At 42.8% G+C, this 26,374-nt stretch overlaps 2 protein-coding genes and 1 pseudogene across 3 annotated transcripts in view; 2 read left to right on the forward strand and 1 right to left on the reverse strand.

Annotated features, from left to right (window-relative positions):
• Positions 1 to 4,136: 4,136 nt before the first annotated feature.
• Positions 4,137 to 11,901, forward strand: LOC117455356 (E3 ubiquitin-protein ligase RING2-A-like; annotated as a pseudogene).
• A 1,983-nt stretch (positions 11,902 to 13,884) lies between these two features.
• On the reverse strand, positions 13,885 to 17,992 carry rps18 (ribosomal protein S18). Its single transcript, XM_034094363.1, has 6 exons — positions 17,908 to 17,992; positions 16,762 to 16,860; positions 16,475 to 16,561; positions 15,052 to 15,153; positions 14,383 to 14,474; positions 13,885 to 14,004 (listed from the first exon to the last, which is right to left on the reverse strand). Exons 1-6 carry the CDS (start codon positions 17,908 to 17,910, stop codon positions 13,929 to 13,931), a joined length of 459 nt encoding a protein of 152 aa, XP_033950254.1. The 5' UTR covers positions 17,911 to 17,992; the 3' UTR covers positions 13,885 to 13,928.
• A 75-nt stretch (positions 17,993 to 18,067) lies between these two features.
• vps52 (VPS52 subunit of GARP complex) overlaps positions 18,068 to 26,374 on the forward strand; it is a 24,395-nt gene continuing 16,088 nt past the window's right edge. The window contains exons 1-9 of one of the 2 annotated variants that reach the window (XM_034094362.2): positions 18,068 to 18,323; positions 19,064 to 19,145; positions 19,423 to 19,475; positions 19,764 to 19,839; positions 21,892 to 21,959; positions 22,245 to 22,420; positions 23,108 to 23,258; positions 25,245 to 25,345; positions 25,610 to 25,742. In XM_034094362.2, the coding sequence (XP_033950253.1) occupies positions 18,231 to 18,323; positions 19,064 to 19,145; positions 19,423 to 19,475; positions 19,764 to 19,839; positions 21,892 to 21,959; positions 22,245 to 22,420; positions 23,108 to 23,258; positions 25,245 to 25,345; positions 25,610 to 25,742 (933 nt within the window). In that variant the 5' untranslated portion in view covers positions 18,068 to 18,230. The remainder of the gene's footprint in view (positions 18,324 to 19,063; positions 19,146 to 19,422; positions 19,476 to 19,763; positions 19,840 to 21,891; positions 21,960 to 22,244; positions 22,421 to 23,107; positions 23,259 to 25,244; positions 25,346 to 25,609; positions 25,743 to 26,374) is intronic. The other variant, XM_071204779.1, reaches the window with a different exon arrangement.

Raw genomic sequence — 26,374 nt, forward strand, 5'->3', positions numbered from 1 at the left:
GGTACAGATCCTCTCTCACTGATGAACATCTATCAGCTGTGCTTCGCATCTCCACCTCAGACATTCAACCTGACTTTGATGGACTTGTTAAAGCTCAACAGAGACTGGATTTCTCTCACTGAATGAAAAAAAAGAACTGAAGAACACTAAAATGTGGAAATATAACAAGTGAAATGGGACACTTGATCTTTTTTTTTTTTTTTTTGCACAGTTCTGAAAACATTAAATGTTTAATATAGGCATGTAAAGTCAAAAAGGCTACAAAACTGGGTTAGGGTTTTCTTTACACAGTTACAGTTACACAGTTCAGTGATATGTCTTGTTTATTTTGGCTACAAAGATGATGTGATGTCTTTAGAAAGCTAAGAAAATCCTTGTTTCAATAGTATATGAAACTCAAAATGCCCTTTGTTATTAATGTGACTGAAAATGAGTCAAATGTTTCACATTTTGTTTATCATTTTGGAAATTATATTTGAATAAATGATATTTTTGAAAGCTAATCTCACCTTTTAATTGCCAAATAATAACATACACTCTTACCAGCGGTCAAAACAATGCCATTTACTGCTTTTTATATAGAAATAAAATGTATATTATGCATAATTAAGTTCGGCATTTTGGCCCGGCCCTCCAAAATATTTTCAGTTGCTCATTTGGCCCCCTGGGAAAAATAATTGCCCACCCCTGATTTAGACTGATTGTTTTCACCATGTTTTGCTCGCATGACATCCACAATCGGACCCTCAGGAGGGTGTACTAGCCCCCTACACTGCTTTGCGTTCCATAACAAAGTCTTTAAGTGTTACCTGAACACCCCGTGTTACCAAAACACTATTTTTCACCCGTCGGTGCTGTGATACTTGTTCCTCAGTACAACTCACCTAAAAACTGATCGTAAACCCTGGCTACGATGGATATCCCAAATATCCTACTTTCGAGCAGTCCCTCACATAAATGTCATGGAGAAATTAATTAAGTTTAAATTTAAAACATTAAAAGAAAAAATACATGGATACAAGTTACAGTGCAGTCTAAGATATGAATAGTTCAATTAAAAGCAGCGACAAAAAGAAAAGTCTTCAGCCTGGATTTAAAAGTAGTCAGAGTTGCAGCGGACCTGCAGGTTTCTGGGAGTTTGTTCCAGATATTTGGAGCATAATAACTGAACGCTGCTTCTCCATGTTTAGTTCTGACTCTGGGGACAGAAAGCTGACCAGTCCCTGAAGACCTGAGAGATCTGGATGGTTCATCATTTAGCAGGAGGTCAGAAATATATTTTGGGCCTAAACCATTCAGTGCTTTATAAACCACCAGCAGTATTTTGAAATCTATTCTTTGACACACAGGAAGCCAGTGTAAAGACTTCAGAACAGGAGTGATGTGATCCACTTTCTTAGTGTTAGTGAGGACTCGAGCAGCGGCGTTCTGAATCAGCTGCAGCTTTCTAATAGATTTTTTAGTGAGACCTGTGAAGACACCATTGCAGTAGTCGAGTCTACTGAAGATAAAAGCATGGACAAGTTTTTCCAAATCCTGCTGTGACATTAGTCTTTTAATCCTAGATATGTTCTTTAGGTGATAGTAGGCTGATTTAGTAACTGTTGTAATGTGACTGTTGAAACTCAGGTCAGAGTCCATGACTACACCTAGATTTCTGGCTTTATCTGTTGTTTTGAACATTGCAGACTGAAGCTCAGCGCTCACTTTTATACGTTCTGACTTTGCTCCAAAAACCATTACCTCAGTTTTATCTTTGTTTAATTGGAGAAAGTTCTGACACATCCAGATTTTCGGGTTTCTGGCGGATTTAGTTACTTTTTTTCGTAACTTTTTTTCGGTTTTAGGGTTAGGGTTATGTTATTTAATTCTTTTGGGGGAGCCAGCCCCTAGGGTTCGAAAATGTTTTTGGGAGTCAAACCCCCCAAAACCCTCAAATTGCATAGAAAACGATGCATACCTATAACACAATGGTCTTACACCTGCATTAGGCTACTACATCACATTGTACATCAGCATGTTCAAATCAGATAGGTGGGCACTATAGGACATCTGGGCACCTCGATGTACAATTGCCTATTTTGTCCAAAATGTTAAAAAATAAATATTTGAAAAATGGTATTAAGTAATGCAAAGTATACATGATGTGAACATGCACGATACATTATTATTAGACTTAATGTTATCCTTCAACCAACCATTTTCCCAGCATTTTCCCATCAATCAGCTGACTGACTCTCTCACACACACACACACACACACACACACACACACACACACACACACACACACACACACACACACACACACACACACACACGCACACGCACACACGTGCGAGCATTGTGCCTGCCCTGTCAACTGAGCGGTCCTATAGCGCCCTTTGCATACAGCACACAAGCACACAGGCACGCAGCCAGACCTACTGCATTGCGCGCAAACAGAAATATTTTTTATTTTCCCCTTTACACGGGAGTCCGGGACAAACAAAGTCCCGTACGGGACACGCCCCTTTTGGCTCAAATATGGGGCGTCCCGGCTAATACGGGACGGTTAGCAACCCTATGCACATTGTTGATTATTCTCTCTGAACTAGCTAAATACATGGGTCTGGAGTTCTTCAGAATTGACGTGGCAACTCTACCGTGCAGTCAGAACCTATGGCTCTTGGACTTGTTTTGTGAATTCTCTGGCCGAAGCTCCTAAATAAACCATCAGTGTTTGACATCAAAACTCCAGCTCTCCCTGTGTCTCCTTTTGAGTCTGTGACTCCTCCTGCATTGCTACACAGAAATGTCCCCCACCTGAACTAGCTGCAGGTGTCTAATTGAGGCCTGGTCCATACCCACGGCAGGATACCAACAAATCTTCAGAATTGGTAAGTGTAATTTCAAATCCACATTTGGACATTGCCTTACCAGAATCTGTGATTGACGGTATCCTAAAATTATCTGTGAAGCTGAGCGGCTGTGTTTCGTTTTTGGTTGATGAACATTTGGGGATAAAAAACCCAGGGGATCAGTCTCTGGGGACTTTGTCCTGGCTGATTTCCTCTGTGTACGCTGCTCGGGACGGAAGTGTCATACAAGCATGCACAGCTCATGTTTAGCGAAACCTTAATGAAGGGCATCAGTGAAGTGGAACTTCTGTATGAAAGTAAAGATTTGTATTGGACAAATCGCCGAATTCTAGGGTTTCAGCGGCCAACATTAGCAGTTAGGAACAAGCAGCCAGAGATATTACCACTATCGCCTCTATAAACACGGCTCCAGCTGCAGCTCGGGGTGTGTGTGTAAATACACGGGGAAAAACAAACTTAGCGGGAGTATTTACGTGTTCGGTGTAATGGCGTACAACGGCCTCGACAACTTCTGTAGTCCTATTCAGCCACTTGTTAACAGCCATCGTTTTTCAGACACGTAAACTCTTAAAAAATAAGTACACAAAAATCAGTGCTGATGTATTTAATGTCGTAGAACAAAACGTAATCTGTCTCTTCAATTTGTGTCAACCACAGACTTTATTTCCGAGCTATTTTCCAAAATCTATCCTATGGAGAAATTGCATTGCTTTTTGGCGAAGGAACCGGAAGTGGTAAAATTCTAACTTAATTCCGGGTTTTAGGACGCGTCACTGTGCTACTCTATAAAGCTTCTTCACCATTGTTCCTACTCTTCCTGTTTAACATTTCACTTTCACGTTTTCAACAGTCATTGCAAAGCATTTGAACTGTAACAATTGTGATTCAAATCATTTCACTTTTATGCATTTCTCCGATAAGTTCACCAACACATTTACTTGTTTTTTGTAGTTAAAAGCTGCTACAGAGACCATTCAACTAATAACATATTCAGCTTTTTATGCATTTTCAGCTAAATTCAGCAACAAATGTTCACAGTTTACAGCATTTGCACGCATTTTCTGCAGGAAATGCATTTTCTAGTTATTAAAGTGTTCTCAAAGCTTGTAAAGGTGCAGCTAGTTTTAATGACTTTGTATACTGCAGGGTATCTATCCATCCATCCATCTATTTATCGATATTTCTATTGTAATGAAACGGCTGGCCGCTTGAGGGCAGTGGCGCTGAAAGGGCCAATTCGTCAACCGAGAAAGCGAGTTGTTCTGGGAGAAGAAGAAGAAGAAAGATGGCTATGTTAGCTAGCCTCTTCCTGCAGGGGCTCAACAAACGCTTCGATCTTCATCTTATCGTCTTCTGTTCCCTTTGAGCGGCACACAGCCATGACATAAATCATTTGATCGACATCGTAAAGAAATAATGACGAGAGTGTGTTTAAAGGGATTTCTCTAGTAGTTTTTGGAGCCTGTGTGTGTTTGTGAAGGGGGGGGGGTCTCTTCAGGTCAACTGTCCGGTCAGTTTAACGTCAGGTGAGTTTGTAGTTTATTCCCTGCTTTTTCTACACTTTTGTTTAAAACATTCAATAGAAGAATATGATTATGTTGTTATTTATTTGTAAACCCTGCTCGCAAGTACAACTTTGAAAAAATGTTAAATGTGTTATTAACCGTGATGAAGATCGACTGTCTGGTCCGTGCGGAGTTTTCTCTTCACTGTTAGCAAGTGTCCGTTGGGGTGGTCCCGCTGTGCGCGCGACTGCACAGCATGTTGATCATCTGGGCCACGCATTTGGCCGATGTCCCGCATTTGATTGACAGTCGCCCGTCTTAAACAAGGCTTTTTTACAAAGGTGTGTTTACATTTTTACATCAAAACTACGGAATCAACCATCATAATATCAATATAATTTCACTTGATAATCTGATCCTGTTGCTGTCATGAAATGTCTTCTTCTGATTTTCTCCATATGTTTCTAGGTAATAATCGATGCCCAAAATGGCAAAACATGCACCTGTTGTGTTGAATATACTTCTCTGACAAAATGTAAATACAGTTACAGTACAACAATTGGTATCAAAATATCATTTAAATACCAAACAGCTCATGAGCCCCCCCCCCCCCCTTGTTATTTTAAAGATAATTGTAGGCAAAATGGAGCAATTGCACAGAGTAAGCAGATATGTCTGGCATTGATACATGCTATTCAAATGTTTTGAGGTACTCCTTTCTCTCAGTGCAGTGAGGAGCAGTCGTCATGGCAGCTCCGGTGAACATCCAGACTCCCAGTAAGAGCTGGGAGCTGAGTCTGTATGAACTCCACAGGAGCCCTCAGGTAAAGGATTACGTAAACACATCTTTTCTGAAAAAGGCATACATCCAGAGACAAAGCACTCAAAGGAAAACAGAATGGGGAAAAGTCACTTTTGGCGCCAGGTGAATTAAAAAACATGACATTTTAGGGAACCTTCCTCTAATCCAGCGTTTCTCAAAGTGTGGGGCGCAGAGATGTGATCGGTGCGACGCGATGAACAGGAGATCATTATTATTTTTATTTTTTAAAGCTCCACGTCACGGCCAGTTCTACTGATCATTCCATCGTGAGGTCTACTAGAATAGATTCACATTGTTCAATGTTCCAAACTCACATTGGTTTCTCACAGCATCTCTGTGTAGTCTGTGTATTCACTCTCTGTCCTACACGGCTTGTTGGACAAGCCCCCCCCCCCCCTGTGAGCCCACTGCGCTCTGATTGGTTGACACCAGTAATGACAGACAGATGAGAATGCTGCGTGGGGTCTGGGTGCCGTGTTGGCGGGACGTTGCGCGGCTCGCTGCTGCGAGGAGCGGACAGTGTGAGCTGGGTTCTGAAGGCAGCAGCCCACCGGGAGAAGTCCCAGATCTCCCAATGGCCAATCCGAGCCTGCTCACACACACAACTGAAACCAGAATCATTTACAGTCAGACATATGTAAAAATCTCTCTCACACACACACACACACACACACACACACACACACACACACACACACACACACACACACACACACAGACACACAGACACACAGATTATTGTCATTTGACCATTTTAAGCTTGGCCTACCATATTGGAGCGATGAGGGGAGTGACAGAACAAGTTTGAGAACCACTGCTCTAATCGTTCCTTTTTTCCTCCTTTCTCGTTGCTTCTTGCCGAGGGAGCAGAATAAAAAAAATCCCTTTTCTCCAATATATCGGCAAATATATTGATGAGTTCGAAACGTCCATTATTTTTTGGGTAATTATTTGATACTATCTTACGTGATATGCTTGTTTGTTGGCGAGTGCACAGTAGGTGTGACTATTAGAAATACTCAGTATAATACAGTAATGATGCCAACTTGGTGTTACTATAGCACCGTTGAGATATTAATGCAGTCTAATTCATTAGTTTTGAGAAGTAGAATTATTGGCCAAGTTATATTTCCATTTCAGGATCCTTTTTTAACAGGACTTGCATAAAAACACAATAAAACGTGTGTGTGTTCAGGAGGCAGTCGTGGATGGGACGGAGGTGACGGTGTCTCCTCGCTCGCTGCACAGAGACATCCGGTGTCCCATCTGTCTGGACATGCTGAAGAACACCATGACGGCCAAAGAGTGTCTGCACCGCTTCTGCTCCGACTGCATTGTCACCGCGCTGAGATCAGGGTGAGCCTTTTCTATCCACCTGCCTTGACCTGAAGCAGAGCTCAGAGTAACACCCCCCCCCCCCCCCCCCCAGGAACAAAGAGTGTCCCACCTGCAGGCAGAAGCTGGTCTCCAGGCGCTCGCTGCGCCGGGACTCAAACTTCGACGCTCTGATCTCCAAGATCTACCCGAGCCGGGACGAGTATGAGGCCCACCAGCGCAGCGTCCTGGAGCGCCTCAACCGGCTTCACAACAAGGAGGCGCTGAGCTCCAGCATCGAGGAGGGGCTCCGGCAGCAGGCCCGCTGCAGGTTCGAGAGCTGGGGGCCACAGGGGGACACCACAGATCATGATGCATCAGGGTTACGAGAGACCCCTTAAAGAAGTCTGAAAAGACACAATAATTTAACCATAAGGCTGAGTCTTGAATCAAAGTGCTACTTCACAAGAAATAAGATTTTTATAAACTCCCCTTCTTTTCGCACCATTATAATCATTTTCCATGCTCGTTTTTATTTCCAAAAATAGTCCAAAGTTTATCTGAAGGCAATATAGGGCACTACAAGTTCTGGATCTCTCCAAATAGTGTATCTCCAAAAGTAACATTTTCATATAGACTATTGTTTTTGAGAAAATAAGTTATTTATTTCAAAATAAATTGTAAACAAAAGATTAGATATACTTTATATTTAGTAATATTGACTTACTATAGTATATCTTATGATCTTTTCTTTACTTTCTTTGACTTATTTGTTTCTGCCCACAAAAGAAGAATACAAAAATAATATTATTTTCCTTCTTTTATTTGCGTAATTTTTTTGTAATTTTTTTTCTTTATTGAAAACAGTATTAAGTGACACAATACACAGTTTTAACCGCTTTCCCTTTAAAAGAATACGATGGCCTCCCTCACATTCATAAAACACCAGTTTTTTACACCTTACATTTGATTATAACGTATATTATTTCACTCCCCCCCCCCCCCCCCCCCCCCACAGGAACCACCGGATGAAGAAGCCGATCCAGGAGAGTAACAACACCACTTTCAGCGGGGGGGAGGACAACGGCGACGCTCGCTCCCACCTGTCTCATGACTCCGCCCCCACCCCCGGGCAGACCCCCTCAGCGGCCGGGCCGAGCAGGAAGCGGCCGCGGGCTTCAGACGAGGGGCCTGAGGCAGACAGCGGCAACCCCACCCCCCCGCCACGCCACCACAAAGAGGGGCCGGCCTCCAAAATCGAGCTGATGTTCAAACCCCACCCCGAGCTGGTCCGCGGCCGGGACTACAACCAGACCAGGTGAGGCCGGAGCATTCAGAGGTTTCTTTATTTAGATTTAGTTCAGGCAAAACACTCACAGAAATGACTCGGCAGTAAAGTCGGATGACAATACCAACTCGTACACACAAAGAACACAACATTAAAGACAAAACAAAACAGAGTTACTAGGGCCCTTTCTCATTTCTCTAACTCCCCTCCTCGACTTCCCTCCTCGACTCCCCTCCTCGACTCCTATCCTCGACTCCCCTCCTCGACTCCCCTCCTCGACTCCCCTCCTCGACTCCCCTCCTCGACTCCTATCCTCGAGACTTAGTCCCGCCCACAGGAGATGCGAGCGGAGGAGCCGAGGAGGGGAACTGAGGAGAGAGGAGGGGAAGCAGCAGGCGGTCAGAGAAATGAGAACTCCTCTCCTCTGAGCGGTCATTTTAAAGAGACGTCCATCAATGATGACAGGAGGCACAGCAGCCTCTGTCTGATGGACAGATGTGTTCATGACCACTTATATATTTACTTTGATTCATTCACAGTGCGGTATAATGAGACTAACAGGCTACAGATGCGCACACACACACACACACACACATATATATGTGTATATATTTATATAAATAAATACAATTTCAGAATCAAACAGAGCACTCTCATAACTCGTAACACTATCAGAGACTGGATATATCCCCCCCTCTCCCCTTTGGTCGCTATAATGAGGACAATAAATTACGGGCCAAAAGTTGTATTTACAAGTATTAAAAGTAAGCAGAGGACACCAAACCAACAGACCTGTCTGTCTGCTGCATCTACGCACACACTGTACCACACACACCTACACACTATACCACACACACACACACACACACACACACACACACACACACACACACACACACACACACACACACACACACACACACACATACAGCTCCTAAAACAGGCTACAGCCGTTGTGTATTTTATTGTGAAGCACTGAATGGTTTTAGAAAAATATCGACTCTTTGTTTGTAGATATCTACTAAACTACAGCAAATAAAGAGAGTAGGCCTGTTATAGAGTGATATATATTATACACACTGCTCTGCTTTCTGCACGGACCTCACAGCTGTTCTCTCTGTAAACATCGCGTCGCGATGAAAGCAGTTTCTAAAATAATATCCAGGGGATGCATGCAGAGCTGTGATTGGCTGAGATAAGTCCGGCCGTGCGTCACGACTCTTTGAAACATCTCTGTTCCCGGAAATGCATCCGCGAAGAAGCCGTGGAGGAGCTATCAGTGTCTCCTCGGTTATAGCTCCTCCAGAGAGGCTCCTCGATGCTCGATGCTCGGTCCTCGACGTGCATTTAGAGAAATGAGATGTCCTTCAACATGGCGCGCTAAAATTCATTTCCGGGTCACTACCGGAGGACAGAGGAGTCGAGGAGGGGGATCTGATGAAATGAGAAAGGGCCTAGGATGCCTTCAACATTTTAAATAACTAGGTCAGAGTTCAATGGACACCAGAACCAGAAACACACACAGAACAATCCGAATCCTCCCTGCCTCTCTTCGTTAGAGCTCATCATGTCTCACGTTGTGCCCCCTGGTAATGGGTTTTAACGATCGTTTTTCCAAAACAAATTGTATTTTTGAATAAACTTCAACAGGATTAACTTGTTGAATGTGCTTTGAATTCCCTCAACAGAATATTGTATGAAAACTGTTTTAGTGGAATCGAAATATGTAACTCGATCTCCCCTGAAGGAGCGCACTGTAAGAAGAGGGAAGGCCTCTGATCTGTGAGCCCAAATGATGTTGTATTTCATCTTATCTTTGTTTTAGTGAAAGAAACCCTGTAAACATGTTCCTATAGTCTTAGCCAACGAAGGCTGTTGACCGTTTGAGTCTAAAATAGTACAATAGTCTATAATATTTTCTTTCCTCTTTTTTGTTCTCAGTAAAGTATTTAAGAAAGATTGAACGAAAGTTGATTTTCTTTCTGTATGAATTGTAGTTTGGTCTCTTTTCGTCAACAATATAGATTGCGGCAGGACGACAGAATTGAAATGTCTATCTCTTTATATTTGGTGTAATGTCTGCAGGTATTGTGTCACTACAACAGTCACACACCAACAACTTTGCTAACCGTGTCAGTTTACAGAAAAGGTTAAACCTTCAGATGAGAAACTGCCTTTTAACTTGAATTCAAATGAGATGAAATGATTTAAACCTCAGCTTTGAGCGGTGAATGCTTCAGGAGTGTTTATGAATATCTGTCTTTCCTTTCGACTCATTGTTTATCGAACGTTCTCCCTGCAGGTTGTTGAGCACCACGGTCAATGCCACTGTGGACCACATTTCCAAATACCTGGCTCTGCGCATCGCCCTGGACGACAGAGGGAGGGAGGAGGGAGGGGGAAGAAGAGGAGAGGAAACAGGAGCAGCAGGGGGAGGAGGAGAGAGTGGAGGAAGAGCAGGAAATGGAGAGGGCTCGGCTCTGAAAACCATCAGCGAGAAACATCACACCATCTACATCCTGACGGGAGGAGGACAGTTCTCTGTGAGTCAGCCAACCAGCACTCTGCACGCCGTCACACGGGCTGAGACATAAGAATTCTATTAACTCAGTCCTCGTCTGACTTTGGACAGAGGGCAAGTAACCGCTCACTGGCTGTCCATTTAGCACTCGTAGTGCCCGACTGGAGGTATTTAAAAGAAATGTGGTAGTGTTTGCGAATACCAACTATTTTCATTATATTATAAATTGATGTACAAAAGCATCTTTAACATTTTAAAAACAATAGTGCAAATGTTGTAGAAAATGTACGTTTTGTTCCAGCACTGGAAAAAAAAGTTTAAGCATGAACAAAAAAATGCACATCTTTATCAAGACTAACGTAAGAAGAAGACAATGTATATATTTATATAACACATAACATACACACACAAGTGATGCAGAGAAAACAAATCAGAAAATAAGAACAATTATTTTTATTTTTTGAACGATTTAAACATTTCTACAATGTAAGAATCCGTAAGTATAAAATGCAACATCGTTAAGTGGTACCTTTTGGTATTTCACAATGAATCTACTGTCGCTTTCAATCACTCGTTTCATTGTCTTCATTATTTCCCATTCATTCATTTCCCCCCCCCCCCCCCCAGACGCTGAACGGCTCTCTGACTCTGGAGTTGGTCGAGGAGAAATACTGGAAGGTGAGGAAGCCTCTGGAGATTCACTACGCTCCCACCAGCAGGCAGCCCCGCAGCCACAGCAGAAGTCGTCCCCCCCTCAGAGGGACGGGTGAGGGGGGGCCCCCCAGTGTGGCTCCAGAATGAGGCCTAAACCCTGGGTTCACTTGCTTTTAAAGTCGTTTTTTTAATGTATTAGATTTGGTTAGATGCCTGGAATAAGGTGTGTGGTTAACAGAAGCTAAGGATATGATTTGCTTTACGACATGAGATGTCAGTAAACGCCTCGGCCTTTTAGTAAAAAAAAAAGTACTAGCATTAAGACACTTTTGGATCTTACGAAATCTGATCTGAGACCTGATATTTGGAGGATACATCAAGAAGAAGAAAAAACACAAACCTCTTAATAACGGCATGTGTTCTGGTGAATAATCAGGCTGCGTTCGAACATTTAACAACCGACCACGTTTATAAAGACAGCGCTGTGCAGTCGGGGTGTTTGAAATGTGAATGAATTGTTTTTAGGTAACAGGGTACAAAATAAAAACACAATTGAATGTCTCTTAATAGGAAATGACATCAGTCTATTAAGGTTAATACATGTGGCCGCCAGCCAGGAAAAGTTAAATATATTGGGTCATAAATGTGAGTCGTTATTTTTTGTTGACACTTCCTTTGTAAAATCTATGGATTACTTAGCCAGAAGTTTCAAACATTAAAATTAAGGGATTTCATTTCAAGTCAAAAGTATTAGATTATAATTCCAAGAAGTTAATTTGTTGTAATTCAAAGTGTGTCCGATCAAATACTTTTAAATTCCACTTTTTCTCTTTCTTCAGACTGATATAGTTGTCCATAAATGTATTGCTCAAGTTAATGAGATTCATCATCTGTTTTAACTTTGACTTTCAGACTAAAAGTGTCATGTCTGCATTATTCATGTCTGATTGTCTAATGGGCATGCTTGTTCCAGTGACTTGTTTTTATGCCGCCAGTCAGAACTACACACACGGCTGTACTGAACATTTCCGTTTCTGCGAATGCATCTTATACATTTTCGAGAACTGCTTAACATGTCAAAGGCTGGAGCCTATCCCAGCATGCACTGGGGTAGGACAGGGTGACGACACATTTTATGAGCAATATTATTCATGGAGTTTTTTTTCTTTCTTAAAGGATAAGTGCAGGGTTGCGTTCCGATAATCCAAAAATCAGCTCCTAAGTTCTAACCCCATCTCCTATTCCTTGACCTCTGAGTGAAACGTCACGGGGTTAAGGGATAGTGGACAGGAGAATTCAAAAGGACTTAGGAGAAGAGACTTGTGTACTTTAGAGAATCGACTGCACTTTCACTATCCGACGTGTTTATGATGCGCCAGCGGACGTCATTGTGTGCGTCTGCTGCTGTGGGGTAACTATGGAAACCACAGTTTTCTATACAGCGGACTACAACATGGATGTTCAATAAGAACGAGGGACTACTGTGAACTCATCGAGAGACTCTGCTCCGTGCTCTGATGCTGCTGCTTTGCTTTATGAACGTGGACAGAGAAACATATTCATGACCAAAGCTGGAATTTAAATAAAAAAGGTCCACATTAATACAAATGATCCCAATACATATGATTGTATGAAAATATCTTAAAATCAATACAAATGTATTTATTATAAGCGTTAGTCCTTAACATCTATCACTGTGTATATCACCATTCAAACATCTTTTTTTTTAAAGTTGAACAAACCCCACACAGCTCAGTAAAGACTGAAATGTTGACTTTATTTGATCATTTCAGTAAAAACTAACGTTCATATTTCTCTTTTTGATGAACGGCCGACTGTTGAGTGAAGGCAAATGCTGCGACCGCAATGCATTGTGGGGCAGCATTTTCTCCTCTCGGTGAGGGAGGTCCAGTGGTTCCTAAGCTAAAGGAGGTTATAAAGGAAGTTTGAAACCTCCTTTTCTATATTTCGAACGGCACTCATCATGGCTGCCACTGAGGGACTTCCGGGTCATTTCACTCAGTTAGGAAGGTTCCTAAGCTAAATGGACTATTCCACTTCAGCCCAGGTTCCCTATTGGATTGATTTTTTTTAAATTACTTTCAGGTGTGACTTAATTTGCAAGTGTAGACCATGTTCCACCTTAAAATATGTAGCTTTGAAACCCACCAACATTTCACTTTATGGTCTCCACAGGGGGTCATTGTCTCCTTTAGGCCATTAAGACTAGTTTGATTTAACCATTTATATCTTAATTTCGTTTTAATGCATATAACATTTCCTGCAGCCATAACTTTGCCTAGCTTACGATTAAGAAATGTTTTCTTCAGTTATACTCTCACAGTAATGTGGCAGTGTTTAGTTTTGACTGCACTGATTCAGAATTGTTCATGCGGCGTTAGGTGGAGCTTAGCTGGGAGGCATTTCTAAGGTGTCAGTTGCTTTAAGCTGCGACTACAGAAGAGTCAGGGGGTGTTTTTCAATGTCGAGGACGCTTGCTTGGTAGTGCGTCTTGCTTCAGAAGTGAGGCAAGAATACTTCCTGGCATTCGGAAAACTGAGTGGAACAGGCGAGCGTCACGAGGCCCCGTCTTACATTTTCCGGCACAGATTTGGGGAAATTGGTCCGTGCGCAAAGCATTGTGGGGATTGTAAGACCGGAGTCGACACATGTGCAGCCTCGAAATTTCTCCAAACTTAGTACGCCGGGCTCGGTAGAATTCCAAGTATGCTGGACATTGGAACAGTCCTACGGCGGCACTCCATGATGTAGTATGCTTGAAATAGTGGCTCTGGAGCAGCCTTACTCGACATTGAGCAACACCCAGGGACTTGCATTAAATGTTGACTTTTTCTCTCATGAGCTTTAATGAAGCCGGTCCCCTCAGCAGTATCAAGAGAAACGTGACGCTACAACAGATCTGTCCACAGTGACTTTTATTGAAACAAGGGGAAGCAGGGGGTTTACTTCTTCTTGGACACACCAACGGTGCGACCCCGACGGCCGGTGGTCTTGGTGTGCTGACCACGCACACGCAGACTGGAAGGAGAGAGGATAAAGTTTAGTTTAAAAAAAACAAAGCTTATAAAAAAACAGTTAGATCCAGCGGTACAACCTTCCAGATTTATCTGATAGTATGTCATGAGACAACTTTAATACAATGCGCTATGAGTTAGCATCCCACTGAAATAATTAAAACTACTTCAGCTTTTTGAATTAGCCCTTCACAAAATGTAATGTCATCGACACCAAGACTGAGCAGCTTCAAAGTGCAGCTCGGGGAGAAGATGCACCCTGACAGCTTATGGTGATTCTATTTTTGTTAAAACGCTGTAGCCAACCTAACTTCATCGATTTCATTTAACAGTGCTCTCTGGCAAACAGGGCGAACAATGCAGACGCTAACAGAAGTCTTACCCCCAGAAGTGCCTGAGACCCCGGTGAGCCCTGATCTTCTTCAGCCTCTCCAGATCTTCTCTCAGTTTGTTGTCCAGACCGTTGGCAAGGACCTGCAAACACACAGCAACAGATAACAGGTTTGTTAAGGACTGCATAGCGTTCACCTTTCAACTACTTCACTAGTGTCTTTCAAATGTAAAAGTTCATTTGACATGTCACTAAACCATTAACACAACATTTAATAGCAAACTAATGAGGCAAAGACCCCTGTGAATTCCTGCAGCTCGTCTTTAAGACGAATGTGAAGACAAGTGAAAAGGAAATCTGCTAAACACACAAGGGACAAAACTATTCCAACACAAGCTGGAGCCCTGGCTTTCAACTTTTGGTTCATGACACGTCACTTGTTAGACGCTTTTGTCCAAAGCGACTCACAGACTATATACATGCATACTGTGGGCAATCCCCACAGGAGCACACAACGACATGCTGACTGCAGTGGGGTTTGAACCTGTGACCCTCTGATCCCAACACCAAGGCTCTATCCACTGCACCACACGCCTCCCTTCATACGTTTGTGATAAAGACGTGTAAAGTCGGCTCAAATGACTTGACGTTTTAGGTTTAATATAACTATTGATGCTAAAAACGTTTTGGAATGATTTAGAATGCTTTACTGTCACCCACCTGGCTGTATTTGCCGTCCTTCACGTCCTTCTGCCTGTTGAGGAACCAGTCAGGGATTTTGTACTGGCGAGGGTTCTGCATGATGGTCACAACACGCTCCACCTGACAACACACAGCTGTTAGTTCACAAGAACAATAATAAAGTGGAACCAAGTCAAATCACAATCTGAATGTTGCCACAGATGCACAACTGTAAACACATGACTGTGTAGCCTCTGCACACGTACATATTGATTTGATGCACACAGACTAGGGGTGCAACAACTAATCGACTTCATCGATGGCCAAATTAGTTGCCAACTAATTCAGTCGTTGATTCGTTGGTGACGTCATCGCGTGTGTTTTACGCCCCGTTAAGCTCCAACGTTATTGGTCTTTTTATCGGTACTGGAGACATTTAAAAAATATATGTCATATGTATTATTGCTACACAAACATTATCTCGCAGTCTTAGTGTCGCCAACTCGTTTCTAAAATGCAAAAAGACAAAAATATGCGTCTATGGTGTATTTTTGATCTTTCCAATCAAGACGAGATCTCTCTCCCGTCTGTGTGCGAGGGGGCGGGGCAGTTTACACACACGCAGCTGCTCCATGCAGCAACACACAGCGGGGATGGCGGAGAGAAGCACTCCAAGGTGTGGTTAAATGTTACCCGTCTTGAGGTGGACAATGCTCTAGTGTTTAGCATGTAAGGGCGGTAACACGAGCAATTTGTCTAAACAGTTAGCACCACATTCAGACGGAGGAATGCACCGGGTTCCACTGTCTTTCTAGTAGCTCTGTAGCCCCGTCCACGAGTAACGTTTCCACGTCAGGTGTTATGTATGCTAGCAGCAACACACGGAGCTAACTACATTATACAAACATGGGTTAATGATTAGAGGTAACGGAGTTATTTATTTTGTTAAAGTTTCAGCTTTTCTGTTCACAGTTCTGTCAACAGAATATTTAATACCATTTGTTAAAACATTGTTGTTTCTTTTGATGTGAAATATTATTTATTTAATTTTAAATAAAAAGCAATGTTAGTTTTGTAAACAATTTGTTAAGTTAATAATATATGTATTTTTGAATCAAGTATTCATCTTTATTGTCTTCATTGTTAGTTTCCACATGCCTAAAACAACCTCAAGCTAAATCTAAAAGTTGATGGCTAAATCAGAGCGTTTGAGAAATTGTGCTAGGCGTACAGTAATAGTCCGAATAGTCGATTCATCATTTCATTAATTGAGATTAATCGATTATCAAATGAGTCGTTTGTTGCAGCCCTAACACAGAATCAGAAAACATTTGATGTTTGAAGTATTTCTCACTCATTTATCTGCAAAGCTATGGCAAATTAAAACATTCCATTTTGACAAGAGTTCAACATGTTTTCCCATTTGCTGCCAACACCCTGCGAACAGCCCCAGCTCTCTCACCTCATCGTCGGACAGCTCTCCCGCCCTCTTGCTGAGGTCGATGTCGGCCTTCCTCAGGACGACATGAGCATAACGTCTGCCAACACCCTGCGAAGAACCAGGACTTAAGGATCAGGCAATTTCACAAATGAGATGTAATAAATATGATAAAAAAGTATGATCTAACACTTCAAATCAAGAATAACCCACAAGGTCCATATCTCAAATTAAGATGTAAATAAAAAGAAATAACCTGTGAGGGCATGTTAAAACCACAACACAAAGCACTTCATTTTCTAAAACCATACCTTGATGGCAGTGATGGCGAAGGCGATCTTCCTCCTACCATCGATGTTCGTGTTGAGAACACGAAGAATGTGCTGGAACTTCTCAGGGATGACAAGAGACTGAAAACAGAAGATTTCAGAACATTAGGAGGGCAGGAATCTCAAGTTCAGACATTGTTCATTTTAAATACGTGCTTGATCAATATTAGCGGTGATAACCCTTATTGAAGTGGGAGATACTTCAAATCAGGGTAGCAGTAATGGCAGTGGGACTAGAACATTATGGATGGCTGTTTTTTCTACAGGTGGCTCTGTTTCCGTTTATTACTCCTCATTTCACTTATTTCAGCAGCATGTTTACCTTCAAACGGCTGAAGGCTAACTACATTTACAAGAAACACTGCTATTGCTGACTGCTAGCATATTTGAAATGGCCAAAATAAAAGTTCTTAAGTTAAGAACTGTGTATTGTTATGCTATTTTCTCTCTCAAGTCTACATTTGATATGGGTTTTTGGCTCTGATCAGTAGTACATGGTCAAATAACGTTCTGGAAGTATAGTATGTGTGCATCTGAAGCCAACAGTTTTGGCTCCAGTTAGCATAGCTATTATTACTCTAAGCACAACTTCTGTGCCCCTCAAGAACCTTCAAAACTACTCAGACCAATGGGTTACCCATTCCAAAGCAACTCAACCTTCAATATGATATGAACCGGCTGCCGGTGCACATTCACCGGTGAAACATGTACCGTGCCTCCAGACATGCTACTACATAAGTCATAAGGAGGTTTGAGGCTAGTTAGCGTATACAGGTAGCCGCCTAAATGTGAGTGTTTCTGGAACTTTAACGACGCCGGTAACTTGGAATATACCTTGCGGTTGTAAAGCTTTGCTATAAACGGAGCATAAAAACAACATCAATACAATTACGTTGTATCAATAGATGGAAAAGCCTCCATGCTAGTTAGCTGCACCTCAGCTCGGCGTTGACAGTAAATCGAGTTACTATGTCAATTTCTGTGACCAATACGCAAGCAATTCAACATCACTCCACTTGCATAGAGCGTCTAACATTCAATAAACGTATGTTTGTAGTAAATAACAGCGATTAAAGCCAGATGATTGCGGATTTCGAAGTATTCCAGGTTGACAAAAACTGTACTCACCATCTTGGAAGTAGGTTCCGTGCGAAGAGGAAGCTGAAAGGCTCTCGCGAGAGTTTGATACTGTCCGTGAACGGAAGTCGGTCCACCGATTTTATACACCGGTTAGATACAAAATATATAATAAACACAAATACATATAATTAGCCATGTTTACGTTGTCCGACGGAGTACTTATTAACCAATGTTGTTTACCTTAATTTAGTTGAGACTGTCATTGTGACATATATTTATGTTCATAAACGCAAGGACGCTTCGTCCGTTTCTGGGAACGACGAGGCGGAACTTTACATCTGTACTTTTTACGTTAGCGTAAATTCGCTTCAATGGCGGAGGTGGCTGCAGCTGGGGGAGCTGGTCCCGATGTCAACACAACTGGAAACCCGACAGAAATGGCCATGGCGTACTTACAAGACGAAGTGACATTTTATAACTTCTATTATCTATTCTATCTATTCTATTTATATTTATTATCCAGCAGTTGTGAAAAACTGTAATATGTGTTTATGGTCTTTCATTTCTGTATCCTGTTAGCATTCAGAACCAGAGACAGTCATTGTCAATGAACTGCAACTGTACATAGCTGACTGCAGTGCATATTGCTATATGGACAGATACATAGCTTTGAGTGTTAATAACAACTTTTTTCAAATTGGGTATTTTTGACGAAGTTGCTTGAAGTTTAAGCCAATGTAGCTGTTAGCACCCTGTCAAAACACTGGAAAGCTGAATGATTTCCTGGATGAAAAATGTGACGTCATATGCGTTGCAATAATCGACCGATAATTCAATTGATTTCACCAATTTATATTCAAAGCCTTCACAATGACTCAGTCCAAAGGACCCTAAACATCCATTACTTGTTTTTCAAAGTGCGACCCTCCTCTGGGAAACGCAGTATGCACCTGCCACCTGCCAAAGCCATGTTTCTGAGGCAGACACAAGTTCAGGTCATATGACGCTTTCGTAAATACGTTTCCCTTATATTAAGGGGAACAAATCCTTACTAACAAAAAATAGTGGGAAAATATGTATTTATAGCCCGTGGAAATGTTTGGTGATCCGTCACAGTGACAAAGGAGACGCATGAAATCATTCCAGAGACCTTTCAGCACATTAAATAATTATTTGTTTATAATTATGTCTGTTTTTATTCTAGAAGACTGACGGAGACATCCCAGACATCAACCTGGGAGACTTAGACCTCACCACCGATGAGTTCATCCTGGATGAAGTGGACAGTAAGGCAACATTTAGCATTTGAATGTCTCATAATGAGATCTGGACACAAAGGAGATCAGCACAGATGAAATTAGCTTTCTTCTTGGCCTGACATTACATCTTTTACATTTTGACAACGTGCATCAGCTACTTGCATTCCTTAATGACAACCAGATCCTCTGAAACCTTCTGTATTGCATCGACTACATATTGAGCCTGGCAGAGACAATCTGTGGGCCACAGTTTCTGTTTGAGGTTGTATTTGTCATGACTGCCCTTCGTCTCTTTCTCCTAAAGTTCACATCCAGGCCAATCTGGAGGATGACCTCGTGAAGGAGGCGCTCAAGACGGTAGGCGCGTTGTGGCTCTGATGTTTAGACATGGAGGTCCAAGAGAGCAGTGAAAGTACTTCTCAGCACCTGCTGTTGTTACTATTGTGATATGTCACCTGTCATTGCTCTCTCCCTTCGTTCATTAAGAACATATTAGGGAGTGAGATCAATAAGAGATATTAATCCAAATACAAGTCTATTAACTGAGGTGAAAACTGCATTTATATTAGCCAATCGATGGCATGCTTTCCTCAGTGCACTGTGTGATAACGTGTGACAGTGTTCCCTCCTCCCGTCTGTACTCAGGGTGTGGACCTGCGTCAGTACTCCAAGCAGGTGGAGTCGGAGCTGCAGAGGATTGAACAAGCCTCCATTAAAGACTGTATCCTTTGCATGCTACGGTCTACACTTCTTTTATATTACAGCTTCAAAAGAGATCCACGTTGGCATCAGTCCGTTGCTTTGGGGTATTTTCTATACGTGTCTTTTCTAATGCAGCAGTCCCAACTACAGAAGGAATGGAACGAAGTCACTGCATCGTAAAAATAGAATCAATCAATCAATCAATGTTTATTTATAGCCCAATCAGGGTTTCCGCTAGGATTTTTTCTCACCGGTCAAATGTCCGGGCAGAATTTATTTTACCAGACTAATTTGAAACTTCCCGGTCATATTTCAATAATAATAATAATAGTTGTGTAGCAGAGTTTCCGTTAGCAGGTAATTACCGGACTCTGAGCAGATATGCTTCCGAACTCAGTTCACGGGCTCATTTTTATATTGCTTCAGTTTATAATCGTAACAGATCGAAAAATTCAGATTAATTTTTCAATAAATGATTCCACAAACAACAAACAACATAATTATTACATTCAAACAAACTACTTGTAGTAGATAACGTACATTATTCAGAAGTTTACATCGACTTTGAATAATAACACGGGAGAAACGGAGCCTCTCTTTTCCCCTCTCTCTCCCTCTCCCTCTCCCTCTCTCTCTCTCTCTCTCTCTCTCTCTCTCCCTCCCTCCCTCTCTCCCTCTCTCTCCTGACAGCCCGTCAGTTTCTCATGCAGCTCCTGCAGCTCGCTAAACAGAGGGCGGGTCTTCAGGTGATCATGCAGAGCTGCGTGTCTCGGTCAGACTCAGCAGCTGATCTGATCTCTCTCTCGCTCCGGTTACACTTCACTCGCGTTTATGTCCATATCGATCAGATCCAGCTCTCCTGATCGGCCTTTATAGAGAGCACCGATCAAACTATTAAGAGTGAATATCGGCCGATAATGACCGGCGGCCGATCGATCGGAGCCTCCCTAATTATTACCAGACATTTTGACCGGCAGATTTTGAATTTACCGGTTTTTTATAAATGTTACCAGCTAAAAACCGGTAATTACCGGCTAACGGAAACCCTGAGCCCAATATCACAAATGTTACATTTGTCTCAGTGGTCTTCACAGTGTGTACAGAATATCAGTATGACAATACGACACCCTCTGTCCTTAGACCCTCTGTCCTCAGACCCTCTGTCCTCAGACCCTCTGTCCTTAGACCCTCTGTCCTCAGACCCTCTGTCCTCAGACCCTCTGTCCTTAGACCCTCTGTCCTTACACCCTCTGTCCTCAGACCCTCTGTCCTTAGACCCTCTGTCCTCAGACCCTCTGTCCTCAGACCCTCTGTCCTCTGACCCTCTGTCCTTACACCCTCTGTCCTTTGACCCTCTGTCCTTAGACCCTCTGTCCTTACACCCTCTGTCCTTAGGCCCTCTGTCCTTAGGCCCTCTGTCCTCAGACCCTCTGTCCTTAGACCCTCTGTCCTTAGACCCTCACATCGTACAAGGAAACACCTCCGGAGAAAACCCCCAGTTTAAAGGGAACATGGGAGAAACCTCAGGGAGAGCAACAGAGGAGGGATCCCTCTCCCAGGACGGACAGACGTGCAATAGATGCCGTGTGTAAATTGAAAAGATAATACATTTGCAACATAGGTAGTCCAGATGTTTGGAAATGCGTGTGTGTATAATAGGAAGATGAATCCACGAGGATGTCAGCAATCCTGTGGGAGCCATCAGGGAGGCAGCACGAGGAGAGTCAGGCAGGACCGCAGAGACTCGTTCAGCCAGGAGAAGAATTGTTATTATTTATTAGGGGCCAAATGACATTTTTAATGTGCATTGTCAACAAAGAAGAAAAAGAAGCTTATATATGTCAGCTGATACACAATATGAATGTAAACAAATGATGCGTATTGATGTCAAACATCTTGGTTCCTTTCAGTGATGTCCCTTCAAGTACAAACATTGTACAACAATCACTCATTTCACTTTGTTCATGATGTCAAACAAATGGCAGATTTCCTTTTGTTGTTGTTGTTGTTGTTTTTAAAATGCTTTATCATTTTTAAATGATTGTTATTTTCCTGACTGCTGATCTGTCAGACATCAAGGAGAGTCAGAACATCGCCCTGCTGCACAACCAGATCACCGCCTGTGACTCCATACTGGAGGTAAGAGATCCCACAATGCACTGCATGTGGAGTCAGGAGAAGATAGTGTATAACGCATACAGGGTGTTAGATCTCAGCAGGCCTTGTCAGCTCAGTTTCTCCATCTCAAAGATCCACAGAGGATTCCTTCTGTCGACGTGACAATCTGCCACCACACTCCGGTGTATCGTCCCCTTAAAACCCAGGATTTAAAACAAATTCAATTGAAATAGAACTTCAATCGTCCAGAAGGAAATCAGTTATGATTTCAGCCCGTGTTCTCCGTGTGCTGTTCCGCCCTCCCAGCGTATGGAGGGCATGCTGAGCGGCTTCCAGTGCGACCTGTCCTCCATCAGCAGTGAGATCCAGACCCTGCAGCAGCAGTCGGTCAGCATGAACGTGCGGCTGAAGAACCGGCAGGCGGTGCGCAGCCACCTCAGCCAGCTGGTGGACGAGCTGGTGGTGCCCGGAGCCATGATCTCGTGAGTGGGGGGGGGGGGGGCTGGGGCTCCAAACAGCTGTTCAGGGATAGTTTTGATTGAAGTAAGGTTGTCCATAGTCGGTGACCCCCTCCAGTTTAAGAAGCCGACGGGAGCACGAGCAGTAAGCCTAGCAATGTGCTGCTGTGGACATGAGGCGGGGGCAGAGCGCTGCAGCACATTGCGCAGGGTTTAAAGGGTGGTCCGGCCCCTTTATTCTGCATGTTGAAATAGCACAGTTCAAACCAATTTTCTAAACTTTGCTATTCAGCATTAATAGCTTATTAATACTAATAAACCACTGTATGTTGTAATATTCATGTTATATTTGTCGTACAATGTTACATTTTTCTACTTTAACCTCTTTTTATTTTATCGGACATTTTTACTTAACTTCGTATTTTTATATTAATATTTGATTCTATTATATATTTGTATTGCGCACTTCCTTTAATATTGTATTGTTAAATGGATCAACGGTCCTGAAACCCTATTTGCCCTGGGATAATTATATACATGTAAAGGAACTTACAACTGCTTTACTTCCTTGCTAGTATTCTTGTTTATAGAACTGAAGGCGAGCCAACTGCCATCTACTGTAGATAAAAGCCAATGGTTAAGTTCCTGAGACATCCTCTTAGCGTGTCCATGAGGAGAGTGTTGCTCTGATGTTCTCTCTTGTCTGCGCAGCACCATCCTGGACAGCCCCGTGACGGAGCAGGGCTTTCTGGAGCAGCTGCACGAGCTCAACAACAAGATCAACTTTGCCAAAGAGCTGAGCTTCAGAGAGACGCTGGCCTGCTCCGACATCCAGGACATCGTGGACCGCCTCAAACTCAAGGTGAGACGGAAAGGGGAGGGTCGAAGAAACTCCACGGAGATATATATTCATACATTTCTACTGCCGGGTACCATTTACAAGTGTTAACATTTCTATTGTTCTACATGGATTCCAGAAGTGGCATGTTTTTTCAGTTAGAGATTCAAAGGTTTATTGTCATAACATACGTTATTTCAAACCATGTTTCAGAAGGAGCGCTGAATAATGAAACCTGATAATAAAGCAATGAGGAACTAAATGCTCTTTAAACCTGTGAGTGGCACACACGCCAACCACCTGAACTCGTGCCATACAGAAGCACAAAAGATAGAAAAGGAGAAAAATAGCAGTCATTCTTCTAAAATGTGTCCCTGAAAATAACGTAGAAGAATATCATGTCATCGCTTGTTGGATTTGAACTTGGCAGGGTTTCTCACACGTATAATTATAGTATGGCAGCAGCAGCAGCAACAACAACAACAACAACAAAACAAGGTTCACAATTTGCTCCAACCCACAATGACTACATCAGTTGTCTTGTTTTGGCCGACAAACAGCCACAACATATTCAGTTTACTCCAGTGTAAGACAAAGAAAGCAGCAACGTCTCACATTTAAGAATCACATTGTTGGTATGTTGTCTTCGATGTGACTTAAAGCTCCGCGTCACGGCCAGTTCTACTGATGATTCCATCGTGAGGTCGACTAGGATAGATTCACATTGTTCAATGTTCCAAACTCACATTGGTTTCTCACAGCATCTCTGTGTAGTCTGTGTATTCACTCTCTGTCCTACACGCCTTGTTGGAGCTCCTGCCCCCCCCCCCCCCCTGTGAGCCCACTGTGCTCTGATTGGTCAGCTCGCCCACTCTGTTCTGATGAGTCCACCACCGTTACAGCTGAACATCAGTGATTATGTGTTACAATGGCGTTTGTTAGCAACCAGGAAATGACACCAGTAATGACAAACAGATGAGAATGCTGCGTGGGGTCTGGGGGCCGTGCTGGGGGGACGCTGCAGGGCTCGCTGCTCCGCCCTGTGAGGCTCGAGGAGCGGACAGTGTGAGCTGGGTTACTGGGGTCGTTTCCTGGTTGCTGCGTGGGGTCTCAGCCTGAGAAAAGGTGTGTGTGTGTGTGTGTGTGTGTGTGTGTGTGTGTGTGTGTGTGTGTGTGTGTGTGTGTGTGTGTGTGTGTGTGTGTGTGTGTGTGTGTGTGTGTGTGTGTGTGTGTGTGTGTGTGTGTGTGTGTGTGTGTGTGTGTGTGTGTGTGTGTGTGTGTGTGTGTGTGTGTGTGTGTGTGTGTGTGTGTGTGTGTGTGTGTGTGTGTGTGTGTGTGTGTGTGTGTGTGTGTGTGTGTGTGTGTGTGTGTGTGTGTGTGTGTGTGTGTGTGTGTGTGTGTGTGTGTGTGTGTGTGAAATGTCCACCGAGGCGTTCTGGGGCAGCACAGACAGGTCTTCTCTGTGTTGGAGCTTTACTCGCTACAGGGTGCACTTTGAGGGTTTGTGACTGCAGACCGGTTACTTGCAGACAAAGCTACAGAACACAAGGGGACGGGTGAGAACCTGAAAAGCATGTCATGGGACCTTTAAACCCTTAGTTGATGAATAAAATATTCACAGATGAGTTTTCTGTCTGTATTTATCCACTAAGTGTTGCAACTCTGAAAAACCATCAGTGCAGGAAAGCGCGTTAACATTCTGTCGATTGATTTCAATGAAATCTCTCTCTTCTTTAAAGATTTGGAGAAACAAGTATCACTTCAAATCACTTTAACTCTCCGACTCCAAAAGAAGAGGGTGGATACATATTTGGAAAAATGGGATTGTTCCAAACATCTAGGATCTAAACGGTGTCTTAGTATGTGTCTGCCCTCTTCACGTACTGTGAACTCTAACTGGTAGAGGAGAAAGGTAAACGGTTCTATGTTAAATAAATCAAAGTATAACAAATGTTATCCTTTTAAGTGACTTTGTTGCTGACGTGAAACTATCTTCCTTCCTCACTTCAGGCGGTGTCAAAGATCCGAGAGTTCATCCTCCAGAAGATTTACTCCTTCAGGAAGCCAATGACAAACTACCAGATCCCCCAGAACACCCTGCTCAAGTACAGGTGAGAGCAAGACATTTCACACCACTGAGGAATATATCAATCTTCTTCTCCATTTAACTTCTTTATTGGAGGTTTTATTGTGTCGAAAAACAAACATGAAAAGTCCAGCATAATAATTACAAGTACGCATAAAAAATTAAGTATTTTTTAATAGTCATTTTGATTGAATTCAAGCACACTGTACTGTATGTTTTAAAGATGCTATAAATGAGTGAACATTTAAACTTCGGCTCTTTCACTGTGTTTTATTTCTTCTCGCTGTAGATTTTTCTATCAGTTCCTCTTGGCCAATGAGAGAACAGTTGCTAAGGAGATCAGAGATGAGTATGTGGACACGATGAGTAAGATTTACTACAGCTACTTCAAGTCGTACAGCGGCCGGCTGCTCAAAGTGCAGGTCAGTGGCTCCGCACAGGACATGCAGTATGTGCCAAACAAATACACTCTATTGCCAGAATCGGGAACCTGGAAGTGTTGAGTACACCAAAGTGTACATATAAATGTATAGTACGGGTCCCCAGCACAAAGAAACTGACTAATGCCTACTTGTATATGTTGGGACATTTGCGCAATTGGCATAAGTTGCATTAGTTGGCCAAGCCTTTTTTTCCCACTATAGTCTGCACATTACATTACATTGCATTTAACTGACGCTTTTATCCAAAGCGACTTACAATAAGTACATTCGACCAGGAAAATATATCATTGAAGAAAACAGAATCATAAGTACATCAGGTTTCATAGAGCCAAACATTTCAAGTGCTACTCAACTGGCTTTAGATAAGCCAGTCCTTTATTAGTATATAAGTGCTCTGTTAGCAGTTCTTTGTTAGTAGTTCTATCGCTCGAGGTGGAGTCGAAAGAGATGAGTTTTCAGTCTGGAAGGTGTGTAAGCTTTCTGCTGTCCTGATGTCAATGGGAGCTCATTCCACCATTTAGGAGCCAGGATAGCAAACCCACGTGTTTTTGCTGATGGGAACTTGGGTCCCCTTCGCAGCGAGGGTGCAGCGAGTCGTTTGGTTGATGCAG

Source organism: Pseudochaenichthys georgianus, chromosome 11, assembly GCF_902827115.2.
Source record: "Pseudochaenichthys georgianus chromosome 11, fPseGeo1.2, whole genome shotgun sequence".
Taxonomy (NCBI): Eukaryota; Metazoa; Chordata; class Actinopteri; order Perciformes; family Channichthyidae; genus Pseudochaenichthys; species Pseudochaenichthys georgianus.